The sequence below is a fragment of the Chrysemys picta genome, chromosome 2, assembly GCF_011386835.1.
Source record: "Chrysemys picta bellii isolate R12L10 chromosome 2, ASM1138683v2, whole genome shotgun sequence".
NCBI classification, from domain to species: Eukaryota; Metazoa; Chordata; order Testudines; family Emydidae; genus Chrysemys; species Chrysemys picta.
The window spans coordinates 290,089,149-290,116,383 of NC_088792.1; the positions used below are offsets into that span (position 1 = coordinate 290,089,149).

The 27,235-nt window shown below is 45.8% G+C and overlaps 3 protein-coding genes across 3 annotated transcripts; all 3 read right to left on the bottom strand.

Annotated features, from left to right (window-relative positions):
* Positions 1–1,010: 1,010 nt before the first annotated feature.
* Positions 1,011–7,432, bottom strand: LOC135981221 (protein maestro-like). The gene is made up of 7 exons (XM_065582492.1): positions 7,273–7,432; positions 5,424–5,570; positions 4,075–4,257; positions 3,012–3,167; positions 2,375–2,509; positions 1,999–2,101; positions 1,011–1,021 (listed from the first exon to the last, which is right to left on the bottom strand). Exons 2-7 carry the CDS (start codon positions 5,565–5,567, stop codon positions 1,011–1,013), a joined length of 732 nt encoding a protein of 243 aa, XP_065438564.1. The 5' UTR covers positions 5,568–5,570; positions 7,273–7,432.
* Positions 7,433–7,588: 156 nt separating this feature from the next.
* LOC135981222 (maestro heat-like repeat-containing protein family member 2B) lies at positions 7,589–12,508 on the bottom strand. The gene is made up of 5 exons (XM_065582493.1): positions 12,419–12,508; positions 11,113–11,267; positions 9,076–9,238; positions 8,434–8,627; positions 7,589–7,730 (listed from the first exon to the last, which is right to left on the bottom strand). The coding sequence occupies exons 1-5, from the start codon at positions 12,506–12,508 to the stop codon at positions 7,589–7,591; spliced, it is 744 nt and encodes a 247-aa protein (XP_065438565.1).
* Positions 12,509–19,416: 6,908 nt separating this feature from the next.
* Positions 19,417–20,855, bottom strand: LOC135981223 (maestro heat-like repeat-containing protein family member 2B). Its single transcript, XM_065582494.1, has 3 exons — positions 20,711–20,855; positions 19,877–19,903; positions 19,417–19,551 (listed from the first exon to the last, which is right to left on the bottom strand). The coding sequence occupies exons 1-3, from the start codon at positions 20,819–20,821 to the stop codon at positions 19,417–19,419; spliced, it is 273 nt and encodes a 90-aa protein (XP_065438566.1). The 5' UTR covers positions 20,822–20,855.
* Between the last annotated feature and the right edge of the window lie 6,380 nt (positions 20,856–27,235).

Below are 27,235 nucleotides of genomic sequence, written 5' to 3' on the forward strand. Positions count from 1 at the left end.
TGAAATTACAGAGGACAACACGTTAGTGAACAGACTGTCAAATCACAGCTAAGTGTGATCACAGAACCTTGAACTACCCGAGCAGAATGATCACATGGAAAAATGTGAGACTGGGCTCAGTCCTTCTAATGGGATGGAAAATACATGAGAGATGAATATGCCCCACTTTTCGTATAGTCACCTCTGCCTGACATAGCCGGTGACTTATTACCACTGAATACCACACTACAGCAGCTCTCCAATACAAACAAAGCTTTAGGTTCCTCCACTGGGTCCCTTCCATGCTCTCAACTAGGGGGAGACCCCGACTCTACCAGCAAGTCATCCACTCTGCTGTAAATGGAAGAAGGCCCATTGTTTCAATAGCTTCCACTTTGAAGTTTATTTTCCATCTCCATTCAGGAGACACTGCCTGAGCTCAACTAAACCTGGAGTTTAACAGAGGCCAGGTCCAAGCTGGTTTATGCAGGATACAGGGCACCTACTGGAAGAAAAAATGCTGGTGGGAAATTCGAGGTAGCAGAAAGTGGCGACAACTTCTTCTCACCTGGGGAGTCCACAGAGAGCCAATAAAGCCCAAAGAGTGGATAGCACTGGCTGTGGAGGGGGCATTGCCAGGACAACCAGGAGATGTACTGACTCATATCACACCTTCTGCAGCTTCCTCCTTTAGGGAAAATTAAAGCGGACTTTCTACTGGGCAAGAGTGAATTTGTCCTTTGCTGTGGGGCTGATGCACTTTGCACCAGTGGTATCGGTTACTGCTGCTTGCCAGCTGAATTCCTTTAGAACTCACTAATGAACAGGACTTCAGCTGTATTTATTACTTACACATCAGCAGATATTCCAGGTCCAGCCACTCCATACGCTGCCTGTCTGTGTGTTCCAGGATGATGCCTAAATACACAATGTAAAATAAATAACAACAATAATAATAAAACCTTCCCTTGTTGAGGGCAAAGTGATATTAGCAGCCCCTAGACAGGTCTTTGACATCTCCTACTGTGGGCCTAACGGTAAGCTGTGGGCAAGAGGATGCTAGAGCAGTTTAGAGTCCACACTGAAGAGAATGAGAGAGACATTTTTTAAAAAGAATGTTTCCATAAAACCCATTTGCTTGAAACAGTCTGTGTTCCTCTTGCCACTGCTGTCAGTTATTGGAGACATACTAAGATAGTGTCTTGGTCAAGTGGTCTGAGCAAAGGACTGGGGCCAGGAATAAGTGAGTTCTAAGCAGGGATCTCACAAGGTGACTGATAGGTGAGACGTAGGCCACAGTGCCTGCCTGTCTCACATGGGTGTGCTAGGGTGAAGAGGGCACAGGGCCAAAGAGGAGGAACCTAATGCTTCCTTGACAAGGTGGTGTGGCCAGGAACCTGAAACAGCAGGCGCTATGGGGAGGTGGGCTGCATGCCTCCCAATGATGAAGTAGCAGTGAGGAGCACTGAACAACACTGTGGGTAGGTCTGCACTTTGATCTAGGGGTGTCACTCCCAGTTCAATGGGACAGGCCCACACTGGCTCTGACAGCGATAGCATGCTAACATTAGAATGTAGCTAAGGCAGCACGAGCAGTGGGAGGAGCTAGCCACCTTGAGAATAGACTTTGGGGTTTGGATGGGATCATACTTGGGGTGGTTAAACCTCCTGCTGCTCCTGCCATCGCAACTACTCTCTATTTCTAGCACGCAGGACTAGTGCGGGTACGTCTCATCAAGCTGGGAATTATACACCCAGCTCAAAGTGTAACCATGCCCTACGTGACAATGTCCCTGCCTCTACTACTAAATGACTGCACCGTGCTTTCCCTGCAATGATCCCGAAGCACTTGATAGCAACTAATCCACCACACTGGAGAGGTAGGGATATTAACATCTCCATCTATGGATGGGAAGCTGAGGCCCAGAGAGATTAATGGCAGCTCAGCGCTGCACAGTGGGATTGTTTCTGTCTCCCTCAGTGGAAATACCGAAAGGGACACTGGGCATCATCTCTCACCAGCTAAGTTGGCTGCAACTGCCCGGATCTCTTCCCAGCTGCTATAGAAGTACGTGATGGTGGTTTGGTACAATTTCTCCAGCAGCTCTGCATTCTCTTTGGCCTAGAGGAAACCAGGGACACATGAGCTCTCTCTGGCTAGAAGTGCCCTTTGACTGCCAGCACATGCTTTTACGAACCACAGGTAAATAAGAGAGAGAACAGGTGGCTGGGTAGAAGTGGGAACAGTGGGAATCTGTGGCAGATTTACATTTCCCATCACCCTCAGTCATATATCCCACTCTTACAGTTATTTACATCATCCATCACACATCCCCCCCCACCTCTACACCACCACTCCAGTCAATAATCTCAGGCAGTTCAACAGCTCACTCACAAGGTGTCTGCAAATGTCCACCTGGAGCTCTTCGGGCTTCAGCTCGGCTGTGCCACCAAGGTGCTCATTAATTGCACTTTGGAGTCTCTTCAGTCCCAAAAACGGTAAACAGAGGTGAAACGTAGCTCTGCATTCCTGAAAAAGAGCGTCACACCATTGAATGGTTCCCTACCGAGTGCTATGTTCATTCAAAGGGAACGCATCTGCGTGCCTGCTCATCTATTCCAGGATCAAAAAAAGGGATTCATCTGGATGTAACTGGCAGAAAACATGCAGGAATGACTAAGAGACGGGAGAGCTTCAACTGAAACCTGGAGATAGCATCAATGTCTTTTGGGAACAGATATACCGATGAACGCTGCTACACCAGGCATAGCTGTGGTCTCTCTGTTCTGGGGAGGCAGGGGCCTGGGGTGCAGAGACAGACAGGAACAGAGACCTGTCGGGGTCAGACCCATGACCTCTCCTGGATTCTGGTGAGGCAGCCATGGACCAACCTGGCTGGAACTGACTCAGCAGGAGGGCAATGAACTGAGGGGAGAATTTGGGCCTCCACAGCAGGCAGGAATAGCAGAGCTCCCCTGGCATTGGGAGGAAGATTCCTTTTGCTTAGTAAATAAGTCACTGTCGGTCTTACCATTGAAATCTCAGGGTTTGGGTCTTGCAGGTGCAGCAGAAGTGTGACCCAGCTCTTTTTAACCTGGTCGGCGAAATAGGTCTTCCATTTTCTCTTTGTCAGCCGGGCCAGGATGCCAAATAGGACAAAGGCCATTGAGCGAAGAGCATCATCCTCCTACAGCCAAGAAAGCCCCGCAAGTTAGTAATTAAGAGACAATCACATCATACACTTTGCACAGCCATCTCTTCTACGCTAAAGTAGAGTGATTCCAACTACAGCTAGTTGAAAAACGGTAATTAACCAATTTTTGTTCGAATTTGCTGATTCATCAAAATATTTTAGAGACCGTTCGGTTTTGATGAAATTCCTCTGGAAGCCAGGTAGGGGTCCTTAGAAACTTGCCTGGTGTCTTTCCAGTGCATCCATCCAGCTCTGTGGCAGCCAATCTAGCAGGCTGATTGGGATCATGGGCTTCCAGGCCCCCAGCTTCTGGGACCCTGGGAGTCCTGGCTCTCAAATTTGCAACTCCCTGGCACCTCTAGCTCCCAGAGTTTCCTGGGTTCCCAGCACCGGGATAGTCTGAGAGCAGACTGCCCTGGGCCAAGGCTGCCAATAGAGCTAGGTTGAGAATAGTAATTGTGTTTCACAAAGAGTTTTGAACTTTGGGGAGAGGGGTTCCCACAAATAGGAACAAAACCCAAATTTGAAATCTCTAAATTCTGTGCAAAACGGAATTATCATTCCAACCCTCTCACATAAAAATGGTATAGAACAAGCCCAACACTCTCTCTTGTACTCTGTAACCCCCATTTCATGGTTATCTAGCTATCTAATCTAGTATTCAGATTTTCTTTGAGGTTCTCAGTGGCAATAAAGAAGAATAGACGGGTGAGACTGTGGGAGCAGGGATGTCATCCCCATCCTCCTAATGTTCTCCTCCTCCGTAAAACACCTCTCTTCCCTGGGGCCTAAAATCTCTTCACTCTGACATGAGCAATGCCCAGGGAGTCCACAGCACGCATTGTAAATGGAGTCTAATCAAGATCGGTTGAACTGGGGTTGGAGAGATCTGTTCACATACATCGTCAAAGTAGGTCCGGATCTGTTGGGTGAGGTCTTTGAAGGAAGAACCTATGTCCTTCTCTTTCAGCTCCTTCAGGACTTTGGCCAGTGCTTTCATGCTCTCGCCAATGACTTCCGAACTGAAAATGTCATGTAAGGCCCCGATCAGTATGTCCAGAAGAAACTTCTTGTGCTTTTTCACCTGTACAAACATATGACATTAAAGAACACTTATCACTGATCACACTTCTAATAAGTTTTCTTTAGCAATTATGAAGCTGTGGGAATTTCATCAACCCCGTCTCCCCCCCAGAGACCTATAGCTATATTTCAGACCAGGTGCTAGCTACAATGAGCCCAACTTGGTGCCATAATACATCTGTGTAATTCTATTATTAGATTCCTAGTTACTTAGATTCCAAGGCCAAAAGAGACCATTGTGATTATCCGGTCTGACCTCCTGCATAACATAGAACTTCCCCGAAATAGTCTCTGTTTGAACTAGAGTGTATCTTTTAGAAAAACATCCAATCTTGATTTTAAAATTGCTAGGGACAGAGAATCCACCACAACCTTTGGTAAATTGTTCCAATGGTTAATTAAAATTACCATTAAAAATGTATGCCTTATTTCCAGTCCGAATTAGCCTAGCTTCATTTTTCCCCATTGAATCTTGTTATACCTTTGTTTGCTAATGTGAAGAGCCCATTATCCAAATTTATTCCCCATGTGAGTAGTTATAGACTGTCCTCAAGTCACTCCTTAACCTTCTCTTTGTAAAGCTGAATCGATTGAGCTCCTTGAGTCTATCACTAAAGGGATATTTTCCAATCCTTGCGACTCTTCTCTGAATCCTCTCTAATTTATCAGCATCCTTCTTGAACTGTGGACACCTGATCTGGACACAGTATTCCAGCAGTGCTCACATGAGTGCCATAGTCAGAGGGAAAATAACTTCTTTACTCTTCTTCAAGATTCCTCTGTTTATACCTCCAAGGATCATTTCAGCCCTTTTGGCCACAACTTCGTATTGGGAGCTTATGTTCAACTGATTATCTGCCATGACTCAAGTTTTTTTCAGCATCACTGCTTCCTGCGGTAGAGTCTCTCATCCTGTAAGTATGGCCTGCATTTTTTGTTCCCAGATGTATACATTTACATATGGTCATATTAAAGTGCACATTGTTGACTTATGCTCAGCTTACCAAAGGATCCAGCTTGCTCTATGTTTACTGCAAAGAGGTTACTAGGGGATGTGAGAGAGCAGAATTTGGCCTAGTGCATTTTGTGCAGCCTCTGGAAACTCTGAACAACTCTCTCTCTTGGTTTCTGTAGTTATGCTGCATTCTATTCAGTAATCTCTCTTACCTTCTCAGGCGCCCCATAGACTAAATTTCCCAGGCCTCTCACTGCCATCTGGCGGACAATGCTGTTCCTATCCTGGGACCTTTCTTCCAAGATGCTCAAGACAGACTTAAGGAACTTCTTCTCCCTGAGCATGGGGTCACTCATTAGCTGAAATAAAATCAACATGTCCATTAGCCCCAATATGATCATTAAGATTGGGAATATAATTTGAGCAGACATGGAATACACTAAAAACAACAAGGAGTCCTCCTACAGCCACAGTCTTGTGGACACAGACTAATATGGCTCCCCCTCTGACACTTGGCACATAAGACACTGTAACTTTATTATTCCACACAAATGAGAAATGTCTTAAAACATGGAGCTTTCCTTTTGGGCACGAGAATAGGGATCCACTCACCTCTTGAGAGCCTCTTAGTGGCTGGGTCTGGTACCACAGTCCTTTTCTCACCCCTGGCGCACCCTGCCAGCCAACCTCAGTGAGTCTTCTGTGGCTCAGGCCTCTGGCTGCGTCCCAAAGTCCAAATGAACCCCTTCTGGGGTAGTCAAGAACAATCCCATTGCCCTCACTAGGGTCTCCAGCCCCGACTCTGGGTCCTTGAAATTCTGCCCTTTGTTCAAGCTCTCCATAAGCACTGTCCCCTCCGTGGGGCTTATGCCACTGTAGATGGTGGGGGAACCAGGGCCTGCCCATAACTCTGGGTTCCAAACCATGGACCCTGGAAACAGTAGCTAGGCACTGCTTGATTTCAGTTCATTTTTGCTTCTTCCTACCGGCCACTTTTAGCTTCACCCTCACCTCCGGGTTAAAGTTCTTAGGGACCCTCTTCCTGCAAATCCAGCTTCAGCAAATGCTGCCAGAATCAAACTCTGGCTATCCCCTGAATTTCTGTGGCCAGAGAGCAGCCCCCTTTCTTGCCCCTCCAGGTCCTGCCAGGAACTGACCTGCTAAGGCCCTGCAGCTCCTTTCAGCTGAGCCTGATGGGCTCTGATTGGCTGCTTTCGTGAGGCCTCTCTAGTCAGACCCAGATTTGTGGCTGTTTGCCTGGGGCAGGGTGTAGTAGGACCACCGGGCCTCTTGTAAGGGGCCTCAAAGCCCAGGTACAGCCCATCACAGGCACAGATCAATTGTTTTTCTTAGAACCAGATGAGCCCCTAAGATAGCTGCTTAGCATAAGTGGGAAATATGATGCCGATGTTAGAGGAAGGCTGTGGAAAGGGCGGATGGTCCAGCTGCTATCACACTAGCCCAGGACTTAGGAGACCCAGGTTCAATTTCCTGCTCCCTCAAAGACCTTGGGCAAGTCACTTAGCCCTTCTGTGCATCAGCTCCCTGCCTGTAAAATAGGAATCATTGTGCTTCCCTACCTCCCAGGAGTGTCGTGGGGATACAGACATTAAAGAGTTTTGAGGTACTCAGATACTACAGTAATGAGAACCTAGGATAGATGTGAATGTATTTGTATGGTGCTTGTTTTATAGTATTAGGACACTAGGTTCATTCAGAAGTTCTGCTGAGCTAAACCAGAATCAGGAGCTGTTGGTTAGTATCAGCACTAGGACTTGGCAGAAGAGGTCCAGGAATTCAAACTCTGTCTGTATCTCTCTCAACCAGCACCAGTGGTTGTGTAGCTAGCATAGGCAATGACAGCAATAAAAATACCAGAGAGAGAATGACTCAGAAAGGTGTAATGAAATTCCCTGTGAGGTTTCCATATAAAGGAGGACCCATTCTACTATCTAAAATGACAATTACTCCTATGAACTGAACTGTAGAACTCCCGAAAGAAAGGCAAACATGAGACAACAGTCTAATGGTGACACTGCTCTTCAGAACCCTGTGTCTTACCTGGGCAAGGAAAGCTGTGCTGGTGACTCGGAGGTTTTCTGTTGGGGAATTCACCCAGGGGAGGAGGCTCTGTAAGATCTCAGGTGTTACTAGTTCAGATCTTAGCAGAACACTGGAAGACAAAATTAACCGCTTATGGGGTAGATTGCACACTTCAAAAACTCAGCTGCTCTGAGCATACAGCTCTGATATCTATGAATGGGAGCTGTGTGTTTCCACCCAGGGCACCCCCCACAAAGCTATAAACTGGAGGTTCCCTCTCAGCCACTCTATTTGCTACTGATTCCCAAGGATAAAATCATGCCTCCTAGATCTCTTACCTCACCAGCAGACACACTCCCTCATGATGAGTCTTGGGGTTTTCAAGCAGACTCTGTGTTCTCTGCTCCCTGAGCGCTCTCCCCAGTCTCTCATTCCCAGCTCTGAAAAGCACAGCCTCTAATGCTTGGATAGAAAGCCTGGGGAAAGAGAGGCACAGAACTGCAGCAATCAATAGGAAGGTGCAGCCTGAACAGAGTCAGGAAGCCCCGGTTACTTGTCAGGTCTGCTGTTCATCGACAGTTCATCCATTGGCAATATTCTGGACACCAGTGTCCCTGGAAGGACTTGATGCCGGGAGGTAAGTTTCAGTCTCATACATCTCATATGACTAGTTTTACTAGGGACAAAATTTTGCAGTCATTGTTCCCTTTCTGCAAGGAGTCTGGGCACTAGCAGAGTACAATGATATGGGAAAGATACATGATCAGGACCCAAACACTGGGGACATAGAGTGTGGTGATCAGTAATGGACATTATGGGGTCATATCTCCAGATAGGATGTGACAGAGTGCTGAGGGTTTGCACTTGAGTCAGCACTCTGGTCACTATTAGTACTAATTTGGTTCCTCACAGAAGGCCTAATTGGACAGAGGTGTACCTGATTACAAGGTCCGATTGGGGCTAGTGAGTCAAGGAACCAATCATTCCATTAACAGGGAAACTGTATAAAAGGACATGGGCAGGAGCTCTTTGAGGGGAACAGACAGAGAAAGAAACTTGGGTGACCAGATGTCCCGATATTTGGGGCTTTATCTTATACGGGTAACCCTGGGAACTCCTGGGGAGTGTCACACAACTCTATTGGAATTCTCTTTGTTTCTCTCCCTTCCTTCTAATTACCGGCAAGGGTCGCCCTCAGTATGTTGTAGGTCTTTTTGGAATTCCCTCCGGCTGCTTATCCCTGGCAAAGGCATCTCTTGTCCAAGAGTTTGGCTGATCTGCTGCAGGAGAACAGGAAACAACTCTGGGAGCAGCTCCTGCACAGCTTTGCTCGACTGCAGTGCTGACACCACCTCAGAGATGGCACATGTTGCCTGAAAGGAGAGAATGGTAAAAACTGAGCTCTCTTCCCAACACCATCACACCCTCTCGCCCCTGCTGAGATCTGCTGTACTAAATTCTCACTTCTGCCAGTAACTTGAATGGCTGCGAGCAACTCGCTTAACTCGTGGCTCAGTTTCCCACATCTGTACAAATGTGGATGACCTACCAAGGCATGTTGTGAGTCCTAAGGAATATTTGCAAAGCACTGTGAGAAACCTGGTTCAAAGACTTTCTAATTGCCAGATGTTATTAGGTAAATCAGCCACGTACTCTAAAACTGCCGTATTTGTTCCACAGACAGCAGAGCTGGACTCAGGGAAACAGTACATCAGAGGAGAAGTGCCCACACAGCAATATTATACCACACTTCTAGCTTTGCATCAGCAGGATTGTCACAGGGCAGAGGAAAGCCTGAAAGACGTGTCTGTCTTTACTTACTGAGAGAGGTTCAGCAGCTGCCAAATCCCTGTCGATTTCAGTCTCTGAGGTGATGCGGCCTTCTTGTCTTGTTGGAGTCTTTATCTTGTCTATCAGGATCTTTAGGACTTGAGTGGCAAGCAAGGGGTCTCCCCCCAGAGATCTCCACAGCTCAGTGATGTCACTGCAATTTAACAGAAGTTACATGTGACCCCTGGACACTTTTGTGGCTCAGACTGAATACGTCGTATTTAAGTAAAGACCAAATTTTCTCCTTGCCAATGATGAGAAAGTTAGGAGTACTGTCCTCCTTTAACGCTCCTCGTGTTTAAATATTGAGTTTCCAGTTACAGAACTAGGTTAAGTGACCTTGTCTTACTGCAGCCTCACCATTAATACTAGACTTCAGAAGGACAGGACACAGAGCGCCAACCTCAGTTCCTGCTTTCCCATTTTCCAGTAAATATGGAATCATGAACATGTGGCTACAAAGATCTAGGGTTTGGAAGGCAAGTTGATGAAGGAAAAGCCATATTCCTACTAACTGGTGTGATCTAGCATGGCCAGAGGACAGCAGGAGAGTGATAGACGGGAGATATGTAAGCCCCAGGATGATGAGAGCCTTAGTCCCTGTAGGGGGAAGAGAGGCTGCTACAGCTTAATTAGAGCACCTGAAATCAATTAAACCAATTAGAGCATCTAAAGCCAGTCACCTGATAAACCCCCCCTGCTTCAATCAGACAGTTGGAGGAGTTGAAGCAGAGTGGTTTGGTGTTGGAGCAGAGAGCAGTTTGGAGGAGTTGAAGCAGAGTGGTTTGGTGTTGGAGCAGAGAGCAGTTTGGAGGAGTTGAAGCAGAGTGGTTTGGTGTTGGAACAGTGAGCAGTTTGGAGGAAGCAGTTTGGAGAAGTGCTGTGGCGGGGCCAGAAGACCAAGACCTTAGGTAAAGGGAAACCCGGCTTGTGCAGAGCAGAGGGACTCGACAGACACAAGGGGTTGGGAGAAACTTGGCCCAAGTGGAGAGAGGGCAGGAAGCCCCACAAGCTGAAGGGCCGGAGAGGGAAGTAGCCCAGGGGAAGGAATCGCTAGGTCAAGTGGTTCACTGCTATCCCTAGAGCCCCTGGGCTGGGACCTGGAGTAGAGGGTGGGCCCAGGTCCCTCCCTCTCCACTCCCCTTTTCTGGGACACTAATGGGACAGTTGATACCCCAGTTCAGGGGTGAGAAACGGTGCCCTGCACCCCCACAAAGTGTGGGACGCAACATAATAGTGCCGGCAATTTGCCACACTGGACATACAACTATGAGACCAAATATTCGTGGCCATCCTATGTCCCCTTCACAAAGGGTGTCCCTACCCTCTGTTTGCCAGAATCTGGGACTGGGCAACAGGGGACGGATCACTTAACAATTACCTGTTCTGTTCATTCCCTCTGGGGCATGTGGCACTGGCCACTGTCAGAAGACAGGACACTGGGCTAGATGGACCTTTGGTCTGACCCAGTATGGCCGTTCTTATGGTCATAATTCCAGCACTGATAACTGATAACTCAGTTAGGGATCTTTAAATGAAATGATGGATCTGCTTCCAGTCCAGTTTTAAGTACCCAGGACAGCAACTCTACTCTAGCAGCCACACCCTCACTGATACCAAGCGGAGGTCTGATGATAATATTGGCTCTATTCTTTGCAATCAGCCAGGGTTTTGGACTTGAAGCTGTCATGCTACCAGGAAACCAACAGCCACTGCTAATTTCCGGAGTGAGGTCAATTCAGGTGTCTAGAGAGGTAGATGTTTCCAACAATACACTCCAGTTATACCAGTAACGATAGATCTTTAGGATATCAAAGCAGCTATTAATTAATGGAAACAGAATGACACTTAGTTTCTCTCCGCATCCCACCTTAACGTGCTCTTGGACCTTCCTGCAGAAAGACCCAGGCTATTAACCTTTAGGAATTATCCCAAACTGTTTGCTGCTTAAATAAAGCCCTACATCTCCCAGTAAAGCTGTGGGATCCATGTTTCACCAAGATGAATGCAAGAGGTAGCGGTATATACCTGTCCATCGGCAGAGGTTCGCCGAGGAGGCTGGAGATCACTGTCTCTAGGTCACGGTGAGCTAAAATGGACACTGCCTCCACCAGGAACTGCCTCAAGCCGCCCTCCTGGATAGCAGGCATGTGGCTATATATTATAACCAGGATATCTGGCACCTGGAAGGAACAAAACCAGAAAGAAATGTCCCTTTTTCTCTCTCTCCATTCATTCTACAGAATCAAAACCGTTATTTAGCCATTTAGCCAGTTGCTGCTTTTTTAGAAATTCTTCACTTCAAGAAACAAATGTTCAAATATGTCTGCATAAATTTAACCCACAAAAATTGCCCACACTTGGCTGTAAAAACTAACACTGACACACACATATACATACCAGGTAATGTAATGTGGTGGTGCCCAGCTATGCATGAAATAAACCAGTTGGCATGCACAAAAGAAGGCTTTGCTTGCCCACATTTTGCAGGCGTGATTTAAGCAGCCAAATCTGACCATTTGCCTGGAAGAATGCCTAGTTCATAAACAACCACAAGCACAAAATATGCAAGTGCTTTAAACACAGTGTGCAAATGCCTGGGACTATGAACAGGTGATGACCTCTCATATTCCCTCCTAGCCCTTCACATCTTCAAAACACTGTGCAAACATGGCAGTTCTGCTGTCCTGAGACCTTTCACCAGCCTTGTTAGAAGATTTGTGGAGTGCTCCTTTCATCTAGCCCTAACGCACTGGGCTCCAGAATAAGGCATATAAATAGTGGATCCCAAAGACACTATAGTTTTCTCCCTCCCTCCCCCCTTCTATTCTTAAAGGGTACGTCTACACAGCAAAAAAAATCCCACAGCAGTGTAAAAGTGTAGCTGTTCCTGGTTGGGCTGGAGCCCAGGCTCTGAAACCTGGCAAGAGGGTGGGTCTCAGAGCCCAGGCTCCAGATTGACTGGGAATGACCACAGTGCTATTTTTATCCAGGTAGCCCTTAGCCATAGGCCTCCTAATAACTGGATGATTCCAAGTGCCAGTCATTCTGTCTTGTTGTATCTTCCCTAGAGTCTGTTTTTTCAAGCCTTTCTTGGCTGAATACTGTGGCAACAAGCTAGACAAATAAATAACCAACCATCTTCCTTTTCCCTTGGATTATCTCTGTCTACTGCGATTGATTCTGCCATTGCCTATCTTAGGGTAGGAACAGAGATGGAATCGACTCTATGTCCGAGGGGGAGACACAGCAAGATTTTTGTTCATTACACATAAGGGCAAAGATCTAAAAGCCTAGAGTTTAGGCAGAAAACCTCTCCAGTTTCCCGTTTTACCTGGTCCAGCATGGCATCTCCACACTCCTTCAGGATGATCTTCATCCACAGTCCAGCTGCCGTGGCACAGGTGGGGCTGGCAGACAACATACCACCCAATGTGGCCTTAATAAAGTCTGTGGCCTGTTCCGAGGGAAAGTACTCACTAACAACCTGGGAACAAATCAAAAACAGGAGAGACTGCAATGATGTCTGGCTTTTTAAAAATGGAGGCCTAATCTCTCTATGAAAAGACAGATGCATCAACAAATTGTTAATGAGCCTCATGTCTAGCGAGCCATTTGGATTACAATTCTCTCTACAGTCTATAGACGACATTTTTGTATTCTTCACTAATGATATCAGGTTAGAGGCAAAGCCTCTGTTGCACAGTTACACAACATTGTACTGGATATGCAGGAGGTGAGTTTCCAGTTTGTATTCTCTGATATACACTGCATCTTTTTACAACGTATAAAATGAAGTAAAGAGAGGCATGCCCACAACTATAGGCTAAGGCAAACCCACAACGTGACAGAATGAAGACTGGGTGGTTTCTCAGCTTCATGTTCCACTAACACAGTGTTTTCTCATGGATGGCTGGATAGGTACATGGGTGCGCAGCTGCGTGCGTATTTTCATGTGTGTGCAACATGCTGTGGAATCTGGTTTTTACATGGCATTCATAGCACACATCTATGAAAAGCATCTTGCTGGTTACGAGCAATGAATGCCCCGCTCCCACAGCTCACCCCAAGTACGGAAAGGCATCATGAAAGCGTAAATGTAAAATGAATAGTGCCCCGTCACTAGAACATCCGCACAAGCTTTTTGAGTCAGTTACCCTGGCCATTTTGGAAGATGCCTGAAACAGAGCCTCAGGGTCTGGAGCTGTTAGTGCTTCACGAAGACATCTCAGCTCCTCCGCCGCGGACCCCAGGTTCATGGACTGGCCTGGAGTGGAGAAAAGGAGAAAAAGTACTGTAACGATTAATGAAACGGAACCTCGATTGCATGGATATTCATACAGAAGGATCCATGTGCTATGCTGTTATCAGCATAGTGTAAAATCTTGGCCCCTTCAAAGTCAATGGCAAAACTCCTGTTGACTGTAATGGAGTCTGGATTACACCCTAAATGTCTGAAAGTTAATAGCAGTGGTATGTTATTGTGAATGATACTGGATTGAACAAGCACTGTATTCAGCTTGGAGCAGCTTTCTGGGTGTGTCTGGTTTCAGTAGCCTCTCTGCTCTCAGTATTTAAATCTAATCTCATAGTCAAGTACAAGTCATGCAGATAGATCTCAGGTTCCAATGTAGAGGTGAATCCCTCCACCAAACTCTCATTGTAAAAGAGATGGGAAACCGAGGCTCATCAGTCACTTCTAAACACTGCTGGGATTTCTATCTTGTACATGCAAAGATTGGAGTCTCTTCTTCTGTTTCTGAATCACCAACACTGTTTTTTAGGACTGATTAATAATAATTGGAAATAAGGTGACCAGATGTCCCGATTTTATAGGGATAGTCCCGATTTGGGGCGTCTTTTTCTTATATAGACTCCTATTACCCCCCACCCCCTGTCCCGCGTTTTCACATTTGCTGTTTGGTCACCCTAATTGGAAATGGCCTTAAACGATAACCAAGCCCTATCCCTTTACATCTAATCATTAGGTGAAAAGAATATCCTACTCTTTCACAGAGGGGAAAATGACCTACACTTACTCCAGTAGCTTTGAATGCTCATGACAGAGGGCTACTGGAAGAACTTTTTGTTTAAAGAATTATTCCAGGAAACCACTCCAATACAGCCAGTGGCAGGGTAAAGAGAATGAAAATGTTTAGTACCAAGGGCTTGTCTACATGGAGAGAGTCTAGAAAACTAACCCAAATTCATTTTCAAAATGCATTAGTTAAACTTCATTAAACACCTATGGGGACACACTTATTTAGAATTAAAGGGGCCTTATTTCAGGTTAGTTTCATTCATGTAATTCACTAAAATTAATAAGGGACATTTTAATTCAGAATCAGAGCATCCACACATGTGTTTAATGCCACTTTAAATTTACACCTTTAGTTCATTTGGATTAACTTCCCTTAGTGTCCCTGTGTAGACAAGCCCTAAGGAATTTAGCAGTCATCTACCTGTATGCAGACCATTTATTATTTGTACAGTTCCCAAAAGTGTGCTAGGCTCTTTACACATCATAATCTTCTCTTCTAATGAGGTGTTTACAAGATGCCCACCATTCTGTTATCTAAGTGCCAACAGACAGGACAGAAAGAACTAGACAGGCAGAAAAATGGACATTACAACAGTGAAAGAAGGTGAAGAATTACTTATACCTGCTAATGGTCTCCTCACCTTGTATACAGAGAAGGCAGCTGATACAGTCAACCACCCACTGACGGGACGTGGCCAGTGAATCACAGCTGTATGGTGCTATTAGTCCAATCAGAGATCCAAACCGATTAAAAGTTTCCTGAGTCTAATTACAAAAGAATGAAGAATGAACATTCTCCAGCTGTACTAGACTTCACTTGCCATCCTTACTGTTGATACCAGTCAGCTCTGTGTTTTTGGGGAACCAGGGCGCAGTATCTAGCCTGTGTGACTCATGAAGGACACCCCTCACCCCCGTCTCTGTTTGAACCAAAACCGATCGGAGTAAAGGTTTGCAGAGAACAATGAAGGGCATGGGGAGACACACCTAGACCCCCCCTGACAAGAATGAAGAACAGAGACAACTCCCCTAGCCTCATCTGCATGAAAGATGGGATAGGGATTAGCATAAAGAATGAGGAACGGGGAACCGCACTGAACTCTGGGACCAGAAAAGCAGGGACGCACTGCATCATGGGAATCCCTGCTCCAGATGCTAATGAACTTACACCTGCACACACCCAGCTCAGCAATTATCAGAGCAATTCTAGTAATAAATCTTTGATTGACATCCCAAAATACTGAAGCAGCCTAGTTGCCTTGTGAGCTCCCTGGAAGAAAACAACACCCATAGCCAAGAGTGATCAGCTCCTATTGTCTAGCCCAGGGGTCGGCAACCTTTCAGAAGCGGTGTGCCCTGTCTTCATTTATTCACTCTAATTTAAGGTTTCACGTGCCAGTCATACATTTTAACGTTTTTAGAAGGTCTCTTTCTATAAGTCTATAATATATAACCAAACTCTTGTTGTATGTAAAGTAAATAAGGTTTTTAAAATGTTTAAGAAGCTTCCTTTATAATTAAATTAAAATGTAGAGCCCCCTGGACCGGTGGCCAGGACCCGGGCAGCGTGAGTGCCATTGAAAATCAGCTTGCGTGCCGCCTTTGGCACGCGTGCCATAGGTTCCCTACCCCTGGCCTAGCCTAAAGAAAATCCTTGAGCCATCAGTTTACCCATAAACAAATCTAGTGTTCTCCCTTGAGCCATTGTATTTTCCCTACAAAACCCCCGACCTATGCCCAAGTAAGGGTTCTGATGTATAGACCCAAACTCTGCATCAGTTCCATTGGGATTCCATCTCCTGACTGATCGTGCTGGGGGCTCTGCCTGTCTCCAGCACTCAGGACCCTGAGCTACCACCATCACCTGGGAACCCCGACCAGTTCAAGCCTCATGGAGTGGGGGAGATCTCTCTCTCTCTCTCTCTCTCTCTCTGTGTTTTCTTTTCTACCTCAGGTATTAACCTTTAAAATGTAACTGGTATTTTTGTTTAGCTCCTTGTGTAGTTATCACTATTATTCAATAAATACTTTTATGGTTCAGCTGGTTGCTTCTCTCTCTCTCTCTCTCTCTCTCTCTGAATTTTACTCTTTTGTGTTTTTAGCTTCCCCCATTTACTCTGCAGCAACGCTTCTTGCACCTAAGCTAAAGATCCCTGTAGTGCCCAAAATACTGTGGGGTTTGCTCATCAAGTGTGTTACTCCCAGTACAATTGTAATGTGAAAGTGTGATAGGGACGTGTTAAACTTGGGGCACATAAGGGAGGGGCAGCTGAAAGTGCTGTTCAACCCAGCCTATGGAGACCAGGGGCACATAAGGGTACCAGCTTGAAAGTGCTGCTTAACCCAGCCCACTGAATACAGGGACATATGAGGGGATTAGCTGGGGAGTGCTGATTGACTTGCTTTAAATTAATGGAGATATCTTATCTCCTAGAACTGGAAGGGACCTTGAAAGGTCATCGAGTCCAGCCCCCTGCCTTCACTAGCAGGATCAAGTACTGATTTTGCCCCAGATCTCTAGGTGGCCCCCTCAAGGATTGAACTCACAACGCTGGGTTTAGCAGGCCACTGCTCAAACCACTGAGCTATCCCTCCTCCTTCTTCCAAGACATGGATGTTTAGATGGGAGCCAAGGTCTGGACTGCCAAAAGGGGACTGCGTTTGGCATCTTGTTAACTAGGGCGGGAGCTCTTCTGTTGTTGACTTGATGAATCTAATTATAGAATAAGCCATCAGTTTGGGGGATTGTCTGCCCTCTACTTCTTGCAGTCTGCCCGGAGTGTGGTCACAGCATTGTTGTGTAAACCTCTCTCTTACGGAAGCAGGGGGATCTTAGTCACCTTGAGATCCCAGCTGCTGCCCTGGAAGAGTTTGTCATGCATTTGCGTTGAGTGTCAGATCTGATATAAGCAGGGAAGTCAGTTCAAGGAAGAGTAAGAGGCTATACTCACTGTGCCATTAACTGTCTCTTGATAGGCAGTCAGCAGCTGGGTGCTGGCCTGCAAGGCCCTTTCTCTTTCCCACTGCTTCTCTGAACTGACCCATGGCCTTAGTAGCTGTTGGTAGAGCAGGGGAATGGACAGAGTTAGTACCAGAAAATCCCCCCCAAAAGTTCTTCTTCAACAGGTTTAATTGTCACTAAAATCCCTCTCCAAAGCATCTGACCTCCATGTAGCAAAGGAATTACATGTCTAATGGAAGAGCCCCTTAGATATACAAGTCCCAGGGACCAGATTCACCTCTGGTGGTTGAAGCCAAAGGGGTTACATGAGAGATGACTCTGGGCCCGTGTATGTGATGTCTGCTGTAGACTGTCTGATGGGAGCTGTCTAGCACATTGCATGCTGTTTGATGTCTGCTGCTGTGGTCTGTTTCCTGGGCAACTTCTCCCACGTCGAGTGGCAAAATGACAGAGAGGAGCATTTATTTTTATTCATTTGAATAAGAGCAGAGAAGTCCCCCCAGCTCAGCTCCTTTTATAACTTCATTTTTATACTGAAGGTGCATCAAACTCCCCACCCCTCAGCTCTTCAGGATATTCTGTTCATGTCTGAGGAACAGGAAGTCTCCTCTGAATGAGTTTCCATACACAGGGCTTAACTCAATAGTAATGAATTCCTCTTCGAAGAAGTGATCAGTTTCAACTGGTTCTCTTGGATTTGGCTACTGCAGTGGTGATTTTCTTGCCGGTCCAAGTTGTGTCAACTCCATTGTAAGAACTCGATCCCAATCCAGCCCAGGCATAAAATGGCATAGCTTCCGTGGATTTCAATGGGGCACATGCCCACTTATCACAAGGAGGAATGTAGTGCTTTCTCCCTAAAATTAACTCCGTTGTGGAAAATTCCTCCACAACTGAAGCTTGACCCCCTAAATCTCTGACTCTTCCCTGCTGTAACACAAGAAACAATCTCCACCACGGTTCAATGGTCTACTCACTTCAAACATTTCCTGGAACCAGTCTGTGGTTGGTTCTTCCTCCAGCAAAGTCTTCATTAGCTTGCCAAGGGCGTCCAAGGACCCTACGTACAGTGACTGAAACCAGAAGAGAAGGAGTGAGGCTCATCACAGATCATTTGTGTGTGTGGGCCGGGGAAAGCTAACCATAACCTTGCCAGGGAGGCCATGTGTGACTGCCATCACCCAGTGCCTGCTGGGCAGAAATACAGTGGATGGTGCCAGAGGAGAACTGTTGTCACGTACCTGTATATGCAGAGCATCCTTCGCTGTCTCGCCTTCCTCTTTTGTCTCCTCCAAGGGAGGAAGGGGAAATAAACTTTTGAAACACTGATCAAGGAGCTCACAGTTTTCCTCCAAGGTCAAAGATGGTTTGAGTTTGCTGGCAGAAGAAAGAGAGAAAAGTCATGCATTAGACTCAGTACCACCTCCAAGTAAAAGAGTGGGTCCAATGGCTAGAGAGTGCCCCAGTCTAGAACCCCAAATACAAACAACCCTTCACTTTGCAGCTGAGCACCTCTTTGCACCTCTATTAAGTATTGGCTCATCTAGAAGTAAAGCTAAAGCTTCAAGTCCCCTTTTTAGAGAAACCCACAAGCTTCCTTCCCCCTGCCAGCTAGCCAGACACCTCCCTCCCCATCTGAACTCTCCTCCATTGTACTGCATGGCCCACAACCTGCAATCTTGTGTCTTTCAAGCACAAACCTCCAAATGGACACATTCAAACCCTCAAGAACGGAAGTTCTGCTGGTGAGCAGCATGTGAGCCAAACCCTGCAGGCATCAGACTGCTCCCAACCTGACACTCCTGAATTAACAAATAAGAAGTCATCACAGTGCCAGGAAATGTGGCAGAAAATAGCCTACCTCAGATGTCCAATGGCAAGAATTGCCTTGTAGCGAACTGGAGATGCCAGGGAATCCAGTGGCTCCTTTTTAATAAAGTCCTGAAATGCATTAATAGAGATATAAAAAATGGGAAATGGATTTGAAAGGCAGAGAGGTCTTCCTCTCCCACCCTGAAATAGGGCCATATGCCAGACCTGTAATAAACAGACACCGGGCTCAGCAGGCTCTCTGCCTCTGAAATGGACCGTAGGGCCATCTGCAGGCTATAAGGAGGACAAAAAGACACAAGCCATTCCTTCCAGTTACAGCCCACAATATGTCAGCATCTCTGCCAAGCTCAGAGTGGACCCAGCATTCGGGTGCCATGCAGGTAGCTCATGAGACTGCAGTAGTACAGTCACAGCCAATGGATAAAATAACATCTCCCTGGAAAACCAGTCTTATTGCATTACAACAAACTCCTTTGTACTTCAGTCCTCAAAGCTCCTAATCACTCACCAGCATGTAGCCAAGGAGCTCCTGTTTGTAAGAGAATTCGAACTCCTGGGAGTCTCTGGTCTCCAAGATGGCACAGCTAATCTCCGTGACATTCTGGATGAGGGTTAATTTTAGGTACATGTCCTACATAATCCAGAAGGAGAAACAAGAGGATGTGGATGAGAAACTGAGAGAAGAACTAGAGTCCAGAAGATAAAGATCAGGAATTAATTCTAGCCTGAGGAGAGGAGAGAGGTGTCCGCAGACCCCAGAAGGCAGAGGACCCCAGCTCTGTACCCACCTCAGAAGAAAAGAAAACCCAGGTTAATCAAATAAATCCAGGTCCACTTACACCAGAGCAACCAGGACTCCTGCTTGATGTAGCAAGGAAATCAAGCTCTGTGCAATTTAAACAAGCAACTTGTGTATAGAAAATGCAAGACCTGAGAGCAGATTATTTAGAATTTACCTTGTTTGTAACAGTGATGCCCAGCACCTGAAAAACGAAATGTAAAACAGCTATTAGCAATGTATGTCCAACATAACACACATCCTCAAAAGGTCCTGGCTGGTGGGAATATGGAGCAGAGAGAAATCACTATTGTTAAATCTTCCAAAACGCAGGAAATGTATCCAGAGGGGGTGTTTTGCAGAGGTCAATATCAGGGGCCACACTACATAATATTTGCATTTGTGAACTACTAGAAGATATCAGTTTGGTTCAACTGTCTTTGACAATGCCTAAGTGAGAGTCTCAGTCAGACAGGGCAGAATTGAATGGCAAAGTGACGTGGAGAGGCTGCATGGAGATGAGAGTCAGTGCCAGCAGTCAGACACCTAGGGAACAGAAATAAGGAGCACACAGACAAACAAGAAGACAGATAAGAGGTAAGGGAAGTAGTGTGTCCAAGAAACAGAGTGACAGCAAATCAACTAAATACAAGCTAGCACTGGTCTCTCTTGGGTAGCGAAAGATAGCGCTAGATACACATACATATTAGGGGAGTTAGAGTGTTATTCTGAATAGCCTGAGTCTGACTGCATCTGAATTACTGTGTAGCTGTGGTCTACAGAATTTCAGAAGAATATAGAGAAACTAGAGAAAATACAAAGAAGAGCAACAAAAATGATACACCATGTGACAGCTCACGCTCCGTCCCTTACAGTTTTAAATTTGAGTTATGTGACAAATTATTGCTCAAAGGAGAGTTTTAGAAAATACAAGCCCTCTCTCTATAAACTCAGAGGCAATGCTATCACTTCAGGGTAATGCCCCTAACACTTATCACACAAAAGCTCTTACCTGACAACTGGCTCTGTAATGGTGAAGGATGTTCCCTGTGATGTCTGCCTCTACTCGGGAGAGAAGCTGGTCTTTTGGAGCGTGAACAGCCACGTTGCTGTATGTCAGCATCAGGGTGCTGCGAGTCTTGCCTCTTTTCCCACGGTGGTAGTCCTAGACAATCGGAAACGTCACTAGAGACAAGTTCTTGTGATTCGTTTTGCCTTGGAATTCTGATCTGCTGCTGACCGAGGAATTGCTCACAGCAGCAATGGCCGTTTGCACTTGCAAAGCTCTTTTCAGCCAAAGATCTCAAACCACTTGCAAACAGTATTTAAGCAATATAATAACTGTGTGAGGTAGGGAGTTATTAGTATCTCCATCATTCCCACGGGTCACTCTGACACAGAGAGCCTAAAATGCTGAACCTACAGCAGTGAAGTACACGGGAGCTTAGTCGTTGACACTGGTGGGTACAAGATCAGGCGCTAAATGTCTTGCCTAAGGCTGCACAGTGAGTAAATGCAGAGCCGGCAATGGAAGCCCAGAGGCCTAGTCTCCTGCTCTATCCTTTAGATCAGCGGTTTTCAACCAGGGGTACTTGTGTACCCCTGAGGGTCTGCAGAGGTCTTCCGGGGGTATATCAACTCATCTAGATATTTGCCTAGTTTTAGAATCATAGAATATCAGGGTTGGAAGGGACCTCAGGAGGTCATCTAGTCCAACCCCCTGCTCAAAGCAGGACCAATTCCCAACTAAATCATCCCAGCCAGGGCTTTGTCAAGCCTGACCTTAAAAACCTCCAAGGAAGGAGATTCCACCACCTCCCTAGGGAACCCATTCCAGTGCTTCACCACCCTCCTAGTGAAAAAGTTTTTCCTAATATCCAACCTAAACCTCCCCCACTGCAACTTGAGACCATTACTCCTTGTTCTGTCATCAGGTACCACTGAGAACAGTCTAGATCCGTCCTCTTTGGAACCCCCCTTCAGGTAGTTGAAAGCAGCTATCAAATCCCCCCTCATTCTTCTCTTCTGGAGACTAAACAATCCCAGTTCTCTCAGCCTCTCCTCATAAGTCATGTGCTCCAGACCCCTAATCATTTTTGTTGCCCTCTGCTGGACTCTTTCCAATTTTTCACATCCTTCTTGTAATGTGGGCCCCAAAACTGGACACAGTACTCTAGATGAGGCCTCACCAATGTCCAATAGAGGGGAACGATCACATCCCTTGATCTGCTGGAAATGCCCCTACTTATACAGCCCAGAATGCCATTAGCCTTCTTGGCAACAAGGGCACATTGTTGACTCATATCCAGCTTCTCATCCACTGTAATCCCCAGGTCCTTTTCTGCAGAACTGCTTCCTAGCCATTCGGTCCTTAGTCTGTAACAGTGCATGGGATTCTTCCGTCCTAAGTGCAGGACTCTGCACTTGTCCTTGTTGAACCTCATCAGGTTTCTTTTGGCCCAATCCTCTAATTTGTCTAGGTCCCTCTGTATCCTATCCCTACCCTCCAGTGTATCTACCATCATTTTACAACAGACTGCCTGCAGTTAAGCAGAGAGGAGCACAATCTGGAGCTGGGGTTCTCTCAAATGATTTTTATCATCTGATGTCTCATGGCTTGAGCGCCCCTCCCATGCACAATGTGTGGGAACTACGTCAGTCGCTTGCATGGAAAAGACATCAGACGATAAAAATCATTTGAGAGAACCCCAGCTCCAGATTGTGCTCCTCTCTGCTTAACTGCAGGCATCACATAGAACGCATACATTGGGGGACAATGCTAGCTGACCAGAGCAGACACTACCGCAGGGTTGCTGCCCCCGCTTTAGAGGGAGAGGAAGTTTGAGAGAAGCCCCTGGCTCCTTTACCTTCAGGCGGCCGATGAACCCAGAAAGCTTAACCTTGCTCATTGCAGCCCCAAACTCCTGAAGTGCGTTCAAGGTGAGGTCCAAGTGGCTCTCAGCAGACAATGCGAGGATGGAAATGACTCCCTGTCACCCAAGAAAAATACTGGTTAGGATCGAACCAGGTGCCTGATAGACCCCACGACTCCATTCCTTTCACCTGAAGTGGTGTAAAGTGCCAATCAGGCCTGAGACACATGGGGAGCGGGGGGGGGCTGAGTGAAATAGCCTGAAGAGGATATGAAGCAAAATGGCATCTGTCTCAGGCCAACTCAGAGCTGAGCCCCACAGGGAGCATTCAGAGATTACTTGGTAAAGTGGGGAGAGGGACAGAGTCCTCACCTCTCTCTCAGGGGCTTCCGTATAATCTGTTGTCGTCAGAAATGTATTAATCTGTGATTTAACATGGACCAGGTCCTGACAAACTGCTAAGGACGTTCCTAGCGCCTTATACAGGAAACTCTGAAAGAAAGAGACCAGCCCTGAGATATCAGTAACACAACGTGCCTGTCAGTACAGACCCAGCTCAGCAACACTCAGGAAGGAACACGATAGCCAAGTCCAAGCATCCAGACTGCAGAAACATCCCATCATCTAGCGCAGCCAGAGAACCAACAATGCAGTACAGACAAGCAGCCTGTCCAAGCAAATATTGGAAGGGCGGGCGGGCGGAAACTAACCCTTAACAGATAACAAACCTTCTCTTTGGAGAGGCTGGCATAGCCGGCCATCTGCTGGCTCAACTCAAGGCTTATCTGGCTGCTCCAGGCACTGTCGCCAATCATCTCCAGAGATGTTCTTAGGAACTGAGTGTAAAACAAGAGTTAAAGCAGATGGTTAATTGCAAGAATTTGGGGGTTGTTGTGGGGTTTGTTTGTTTGTTTGTTTGTTTGGTGTTTTTTTTTCTTCCTTGTTCTCTGTTGTAAACTTTCCAATATTCAGGTGTCATGGGAAGATTATTTCCCTATTGACAACTATAAACATCAACAACCCAGACTTCCTCTGCCTGTTGTTCTTTAACCTTTGCCTGATGATTCCTCTCAGTCCCCAAACCCAGATGGACAGTGAATTGGAGAATTAGATGGAGCCAAGAAATCTGACCATTGAGGAGTGATTTTATAGTGGATGGAGAATGGGTCTAATAAATTTAGAGCTTAAACTTAGAAAACCAAACATTCCCCTGTCTCACAAAGGACAGCTCCCCCAAATCTCTCTCCCAGCATGAAACACCCAAACCAAATGTGATCCTCCATTCATGAGACAAGCCAGCTGGCAGTTCGTCCAATTAGTGAAGGATACCTGGTACAGGATACCTCTGGACCTCCAGATATAGTTCCAAGCATCCATTGTCTTCACTTGTAAACAGGGTACCCCCTATTGTTTGTTTGTTTTTCTTGTATCTAATCTCCTCTGGAGACTTTGCAATCACTTGATTAGAATGTTGCTCTATTGATTAGCATCCACTGTGAAGAATTACTCATCTACATACAGCCATTCAGGCAGATAAGCATCTCCTGCCTGAAAGAAACTTATTGATCACTTTCTGGTGACCAGCCCCTACTCACAGACCTTAAAAGCATACATTTCAGTATACAACCATAATGCCTTATATATTATCCATCCAGTCACTGTGCAATGATTATGATGATCTGTGTGGCACAGGTATCCAGTAAAGGCTTTACATGACACCCTTTGATTATATGGAGATCAGATCCAGGGAATCCTGGTAATCCTATGCACTCCTGTGGCCTCTGCCACTGGGTACCCAAAGGACCTGGGATCACACCCTCAACTCCCATTGAAGTCAGCGAGAGGTTAGTAACTCTCAGCACTTTGCTGTTTCAGGCCCGAATTTTGAACAGCAGCAAGAAAATATCAGAAACCTCACAAGAGAACCTAATCTTCTTTGATTTTTTAGCCCAAAGAATTTCAAATGAGGCTGGATCTGGAATGGGAAATTCTAGAGTGTAATCCAACCCCAAATGGAACTCCAAACCTTCTGGGGCTTATTTGTCACTAGATCCTGTCCTTTCATTTTCAGCGCTCGCCATAAAAATGTTCCTTGTCTGGATTTACACGAGGCTGTAAAGAGCTCTTTCTGACCAGAAAGGCTTCTCCATGAGATACGGTCACCAAACCTTGTCTTGTCGCTTTTCCTTTTTGGGTTTCTCAGAGCAAATTTTCTTTTGAGTGGCAAATAGAAAAAAAGAATCCTTTAAATGTCCCCCAGTGATGCATTAGCACCATTAGCATGCTGGTTTTCTGGTTAAGTTTTGTGCTGTTCCCAGTGGTAATACAGAATTATTTATAATTTGAGCTGGTTGAACAATAGTAAGTCCATTTCACAAAACAAGTGGGATTTTTTTGTTTTCTTGATTTTTCAACACACAAATGAAAAGTGAAAAAACAAAAAATATTTTGCTTTTCAAAATCAAAAATGACCATTATTCAATTCTTTGTTTTCCCTCTTTCCTTCCCTTTATCCCTGGTCCCCTTGCCGGTTTCCCCCTCTTCCACTTCGTGACTGAAAAAGCTGGAGGGGGGAGGAGACAAACAGAAAAGCAACTGGAAAAAAAAAACCCAAAATCAACTTCAGTTTCAAAAAACTAAACATTTTCTATTTGGGTTGGGGTTGCTTTGTTTTGTGTAAAAAACATACCAAAAAAAACCCCTGAGAATTTTGAAAATGTCCCATGAAAATAAAAAAGGCCATTTTTCACTGAACAAAAGTTGCAAATGAAATGGTTTGACCAGCTCTGCTTATAATGAATAATTTATCCTTATTCTTTCCCCAGCTGATACATTTGGAGGGGGGAGGGAGGGCTGTGACAATACAGCTGAAAGCCATCTTGTACCTGAAGCAGCATGTGCTCCCACTCTTCATGGTTCAGGGAATTCTCTGTGTTTCCTATAAAGCAGGAGGCAAAACAATAATGTCACCTAGGTTAGCAAGAAGAGTCGTCCCAGGTATCTCCTTTGCAATCAGTCCTACTAAAACTCCTGGTCTGCCAAGCTGTAACATACCGGGGCTTTCAAGGCTAAATGGGACATACACCGATGTTCTTTGTTGGACCAACAGAAAGTATCATGTTATGTACCCTGTTGGCATTTTTATTCAGGGTCAGTCAACCCACCAGGAGTGAGATGCTGAGCACTCCCAATTCCTGTTGACTTTCATGGGAGCTGAGGGTGCTTAGCATGTCACAAAACGGTTCAGCACATCAGAAGACTGGGTTTAATGTGAATACAAACTTTTCCTGCATAATAAGAGATTCTGGACTTGATCCTAACTTGATGTCAATCGGTGTAGCTTCACTGAAGTCCATGGAATTATACTGATTTACATCAGCTGAGAATCTGGCCCTGTTTCTGAATGTCCGGCTCTAACCTACACTTCTTTAATGTCGGCACAATGTAGTACTGGGGATTCTGCACAGCAACAACAACTAGGGAAGATACAGCTCATTTCTTAAATCTTTTTTTGAATATCAAACCCACTTGAACATTTTGGGGTCCGATGTTCATGAGAAAGATATCGGGTTTGTGCTCCACATAGGGTCTGTCGTACTCCACAGAGACTGTACTGGCACAGCTACGCCATTGGAGCTCTGCTGGCATAACCCCATAGTGTAGACACAGCCGACACCAGGGGTCGGCAACCTTTCAGAAGGGGTGTGCTGAGTCTTCATTTATTCACTCTGATTTAAGGTTTCGTGTGCCAGTCATACATTTTAACATTTTCAGAAGGTCTCTTTCTATAAGTCTATAATATATAACTATTGTTGTATGTGAAGTAAATAAGGTTTTTAAAATGTTTAAGAAGCTTCATTTAAAATTAAATTAAAATGCAGAGCCCCCCGGACCAGTGGCCAGGACCCAGGCAGTGTGAGTACCACTGAAAATCAGCTCGCGTGCCGCCTTTGGCACGCGTGCCATAGGTTGCCTACCCTTGGCCTACACTGATTGAAGGGTTTTTTCCACGGAGGTCAATAGATTCATACCACTGTAAAATTGGTGAAAGACATTTTTAGGCCCATAATACCTAGATTCTACATAGGGCACCCACTTGGCCAACCTAGCTTTTATGGCTTGGGTTTCCTTACAGAAAGAAAACTCTGGGTTTTTTAATTGAATCACCCTTGAAAGTAAACATGGGGTTTAATTTTCAGAAAAATTCCGTTTCCAAAATCAGACTATATATGTAACCCCAAAATATTTCACTAACCTCCAGCTTCATGTGTATTCACCTTCCCAACTAATAACCTAGCAAAGGTGTGGGGGGAACTGCTGTAAAATTTCCATTCAGCTGAAACCTTCCTGGCCTGATTCTGCCCTGATTGAATTGGCCTCAGTGGCTCAACTCTGGCTTTACCCCAGTGGTTCCCAGTTATCCAGGGGAAGGAAAAGTGAGGGCCTAGAAGCCCAATTTCAATTCCCCACTGTTCCCATGTACTGCAGCAGGAATGGCACGACACATGTCAATAGGAAGCTGCATTTTGTGGCTTCCCTTCTATTCTCCATGGACCGCACTCCTCCTAACTAGCACTTTACCTTCAATGTACCGCAGCAGAGGTGGGATCTTCAGTACCCACATCTCACCCACTGCTGCGTGGATATTGTGGTGCAGGGCCTTC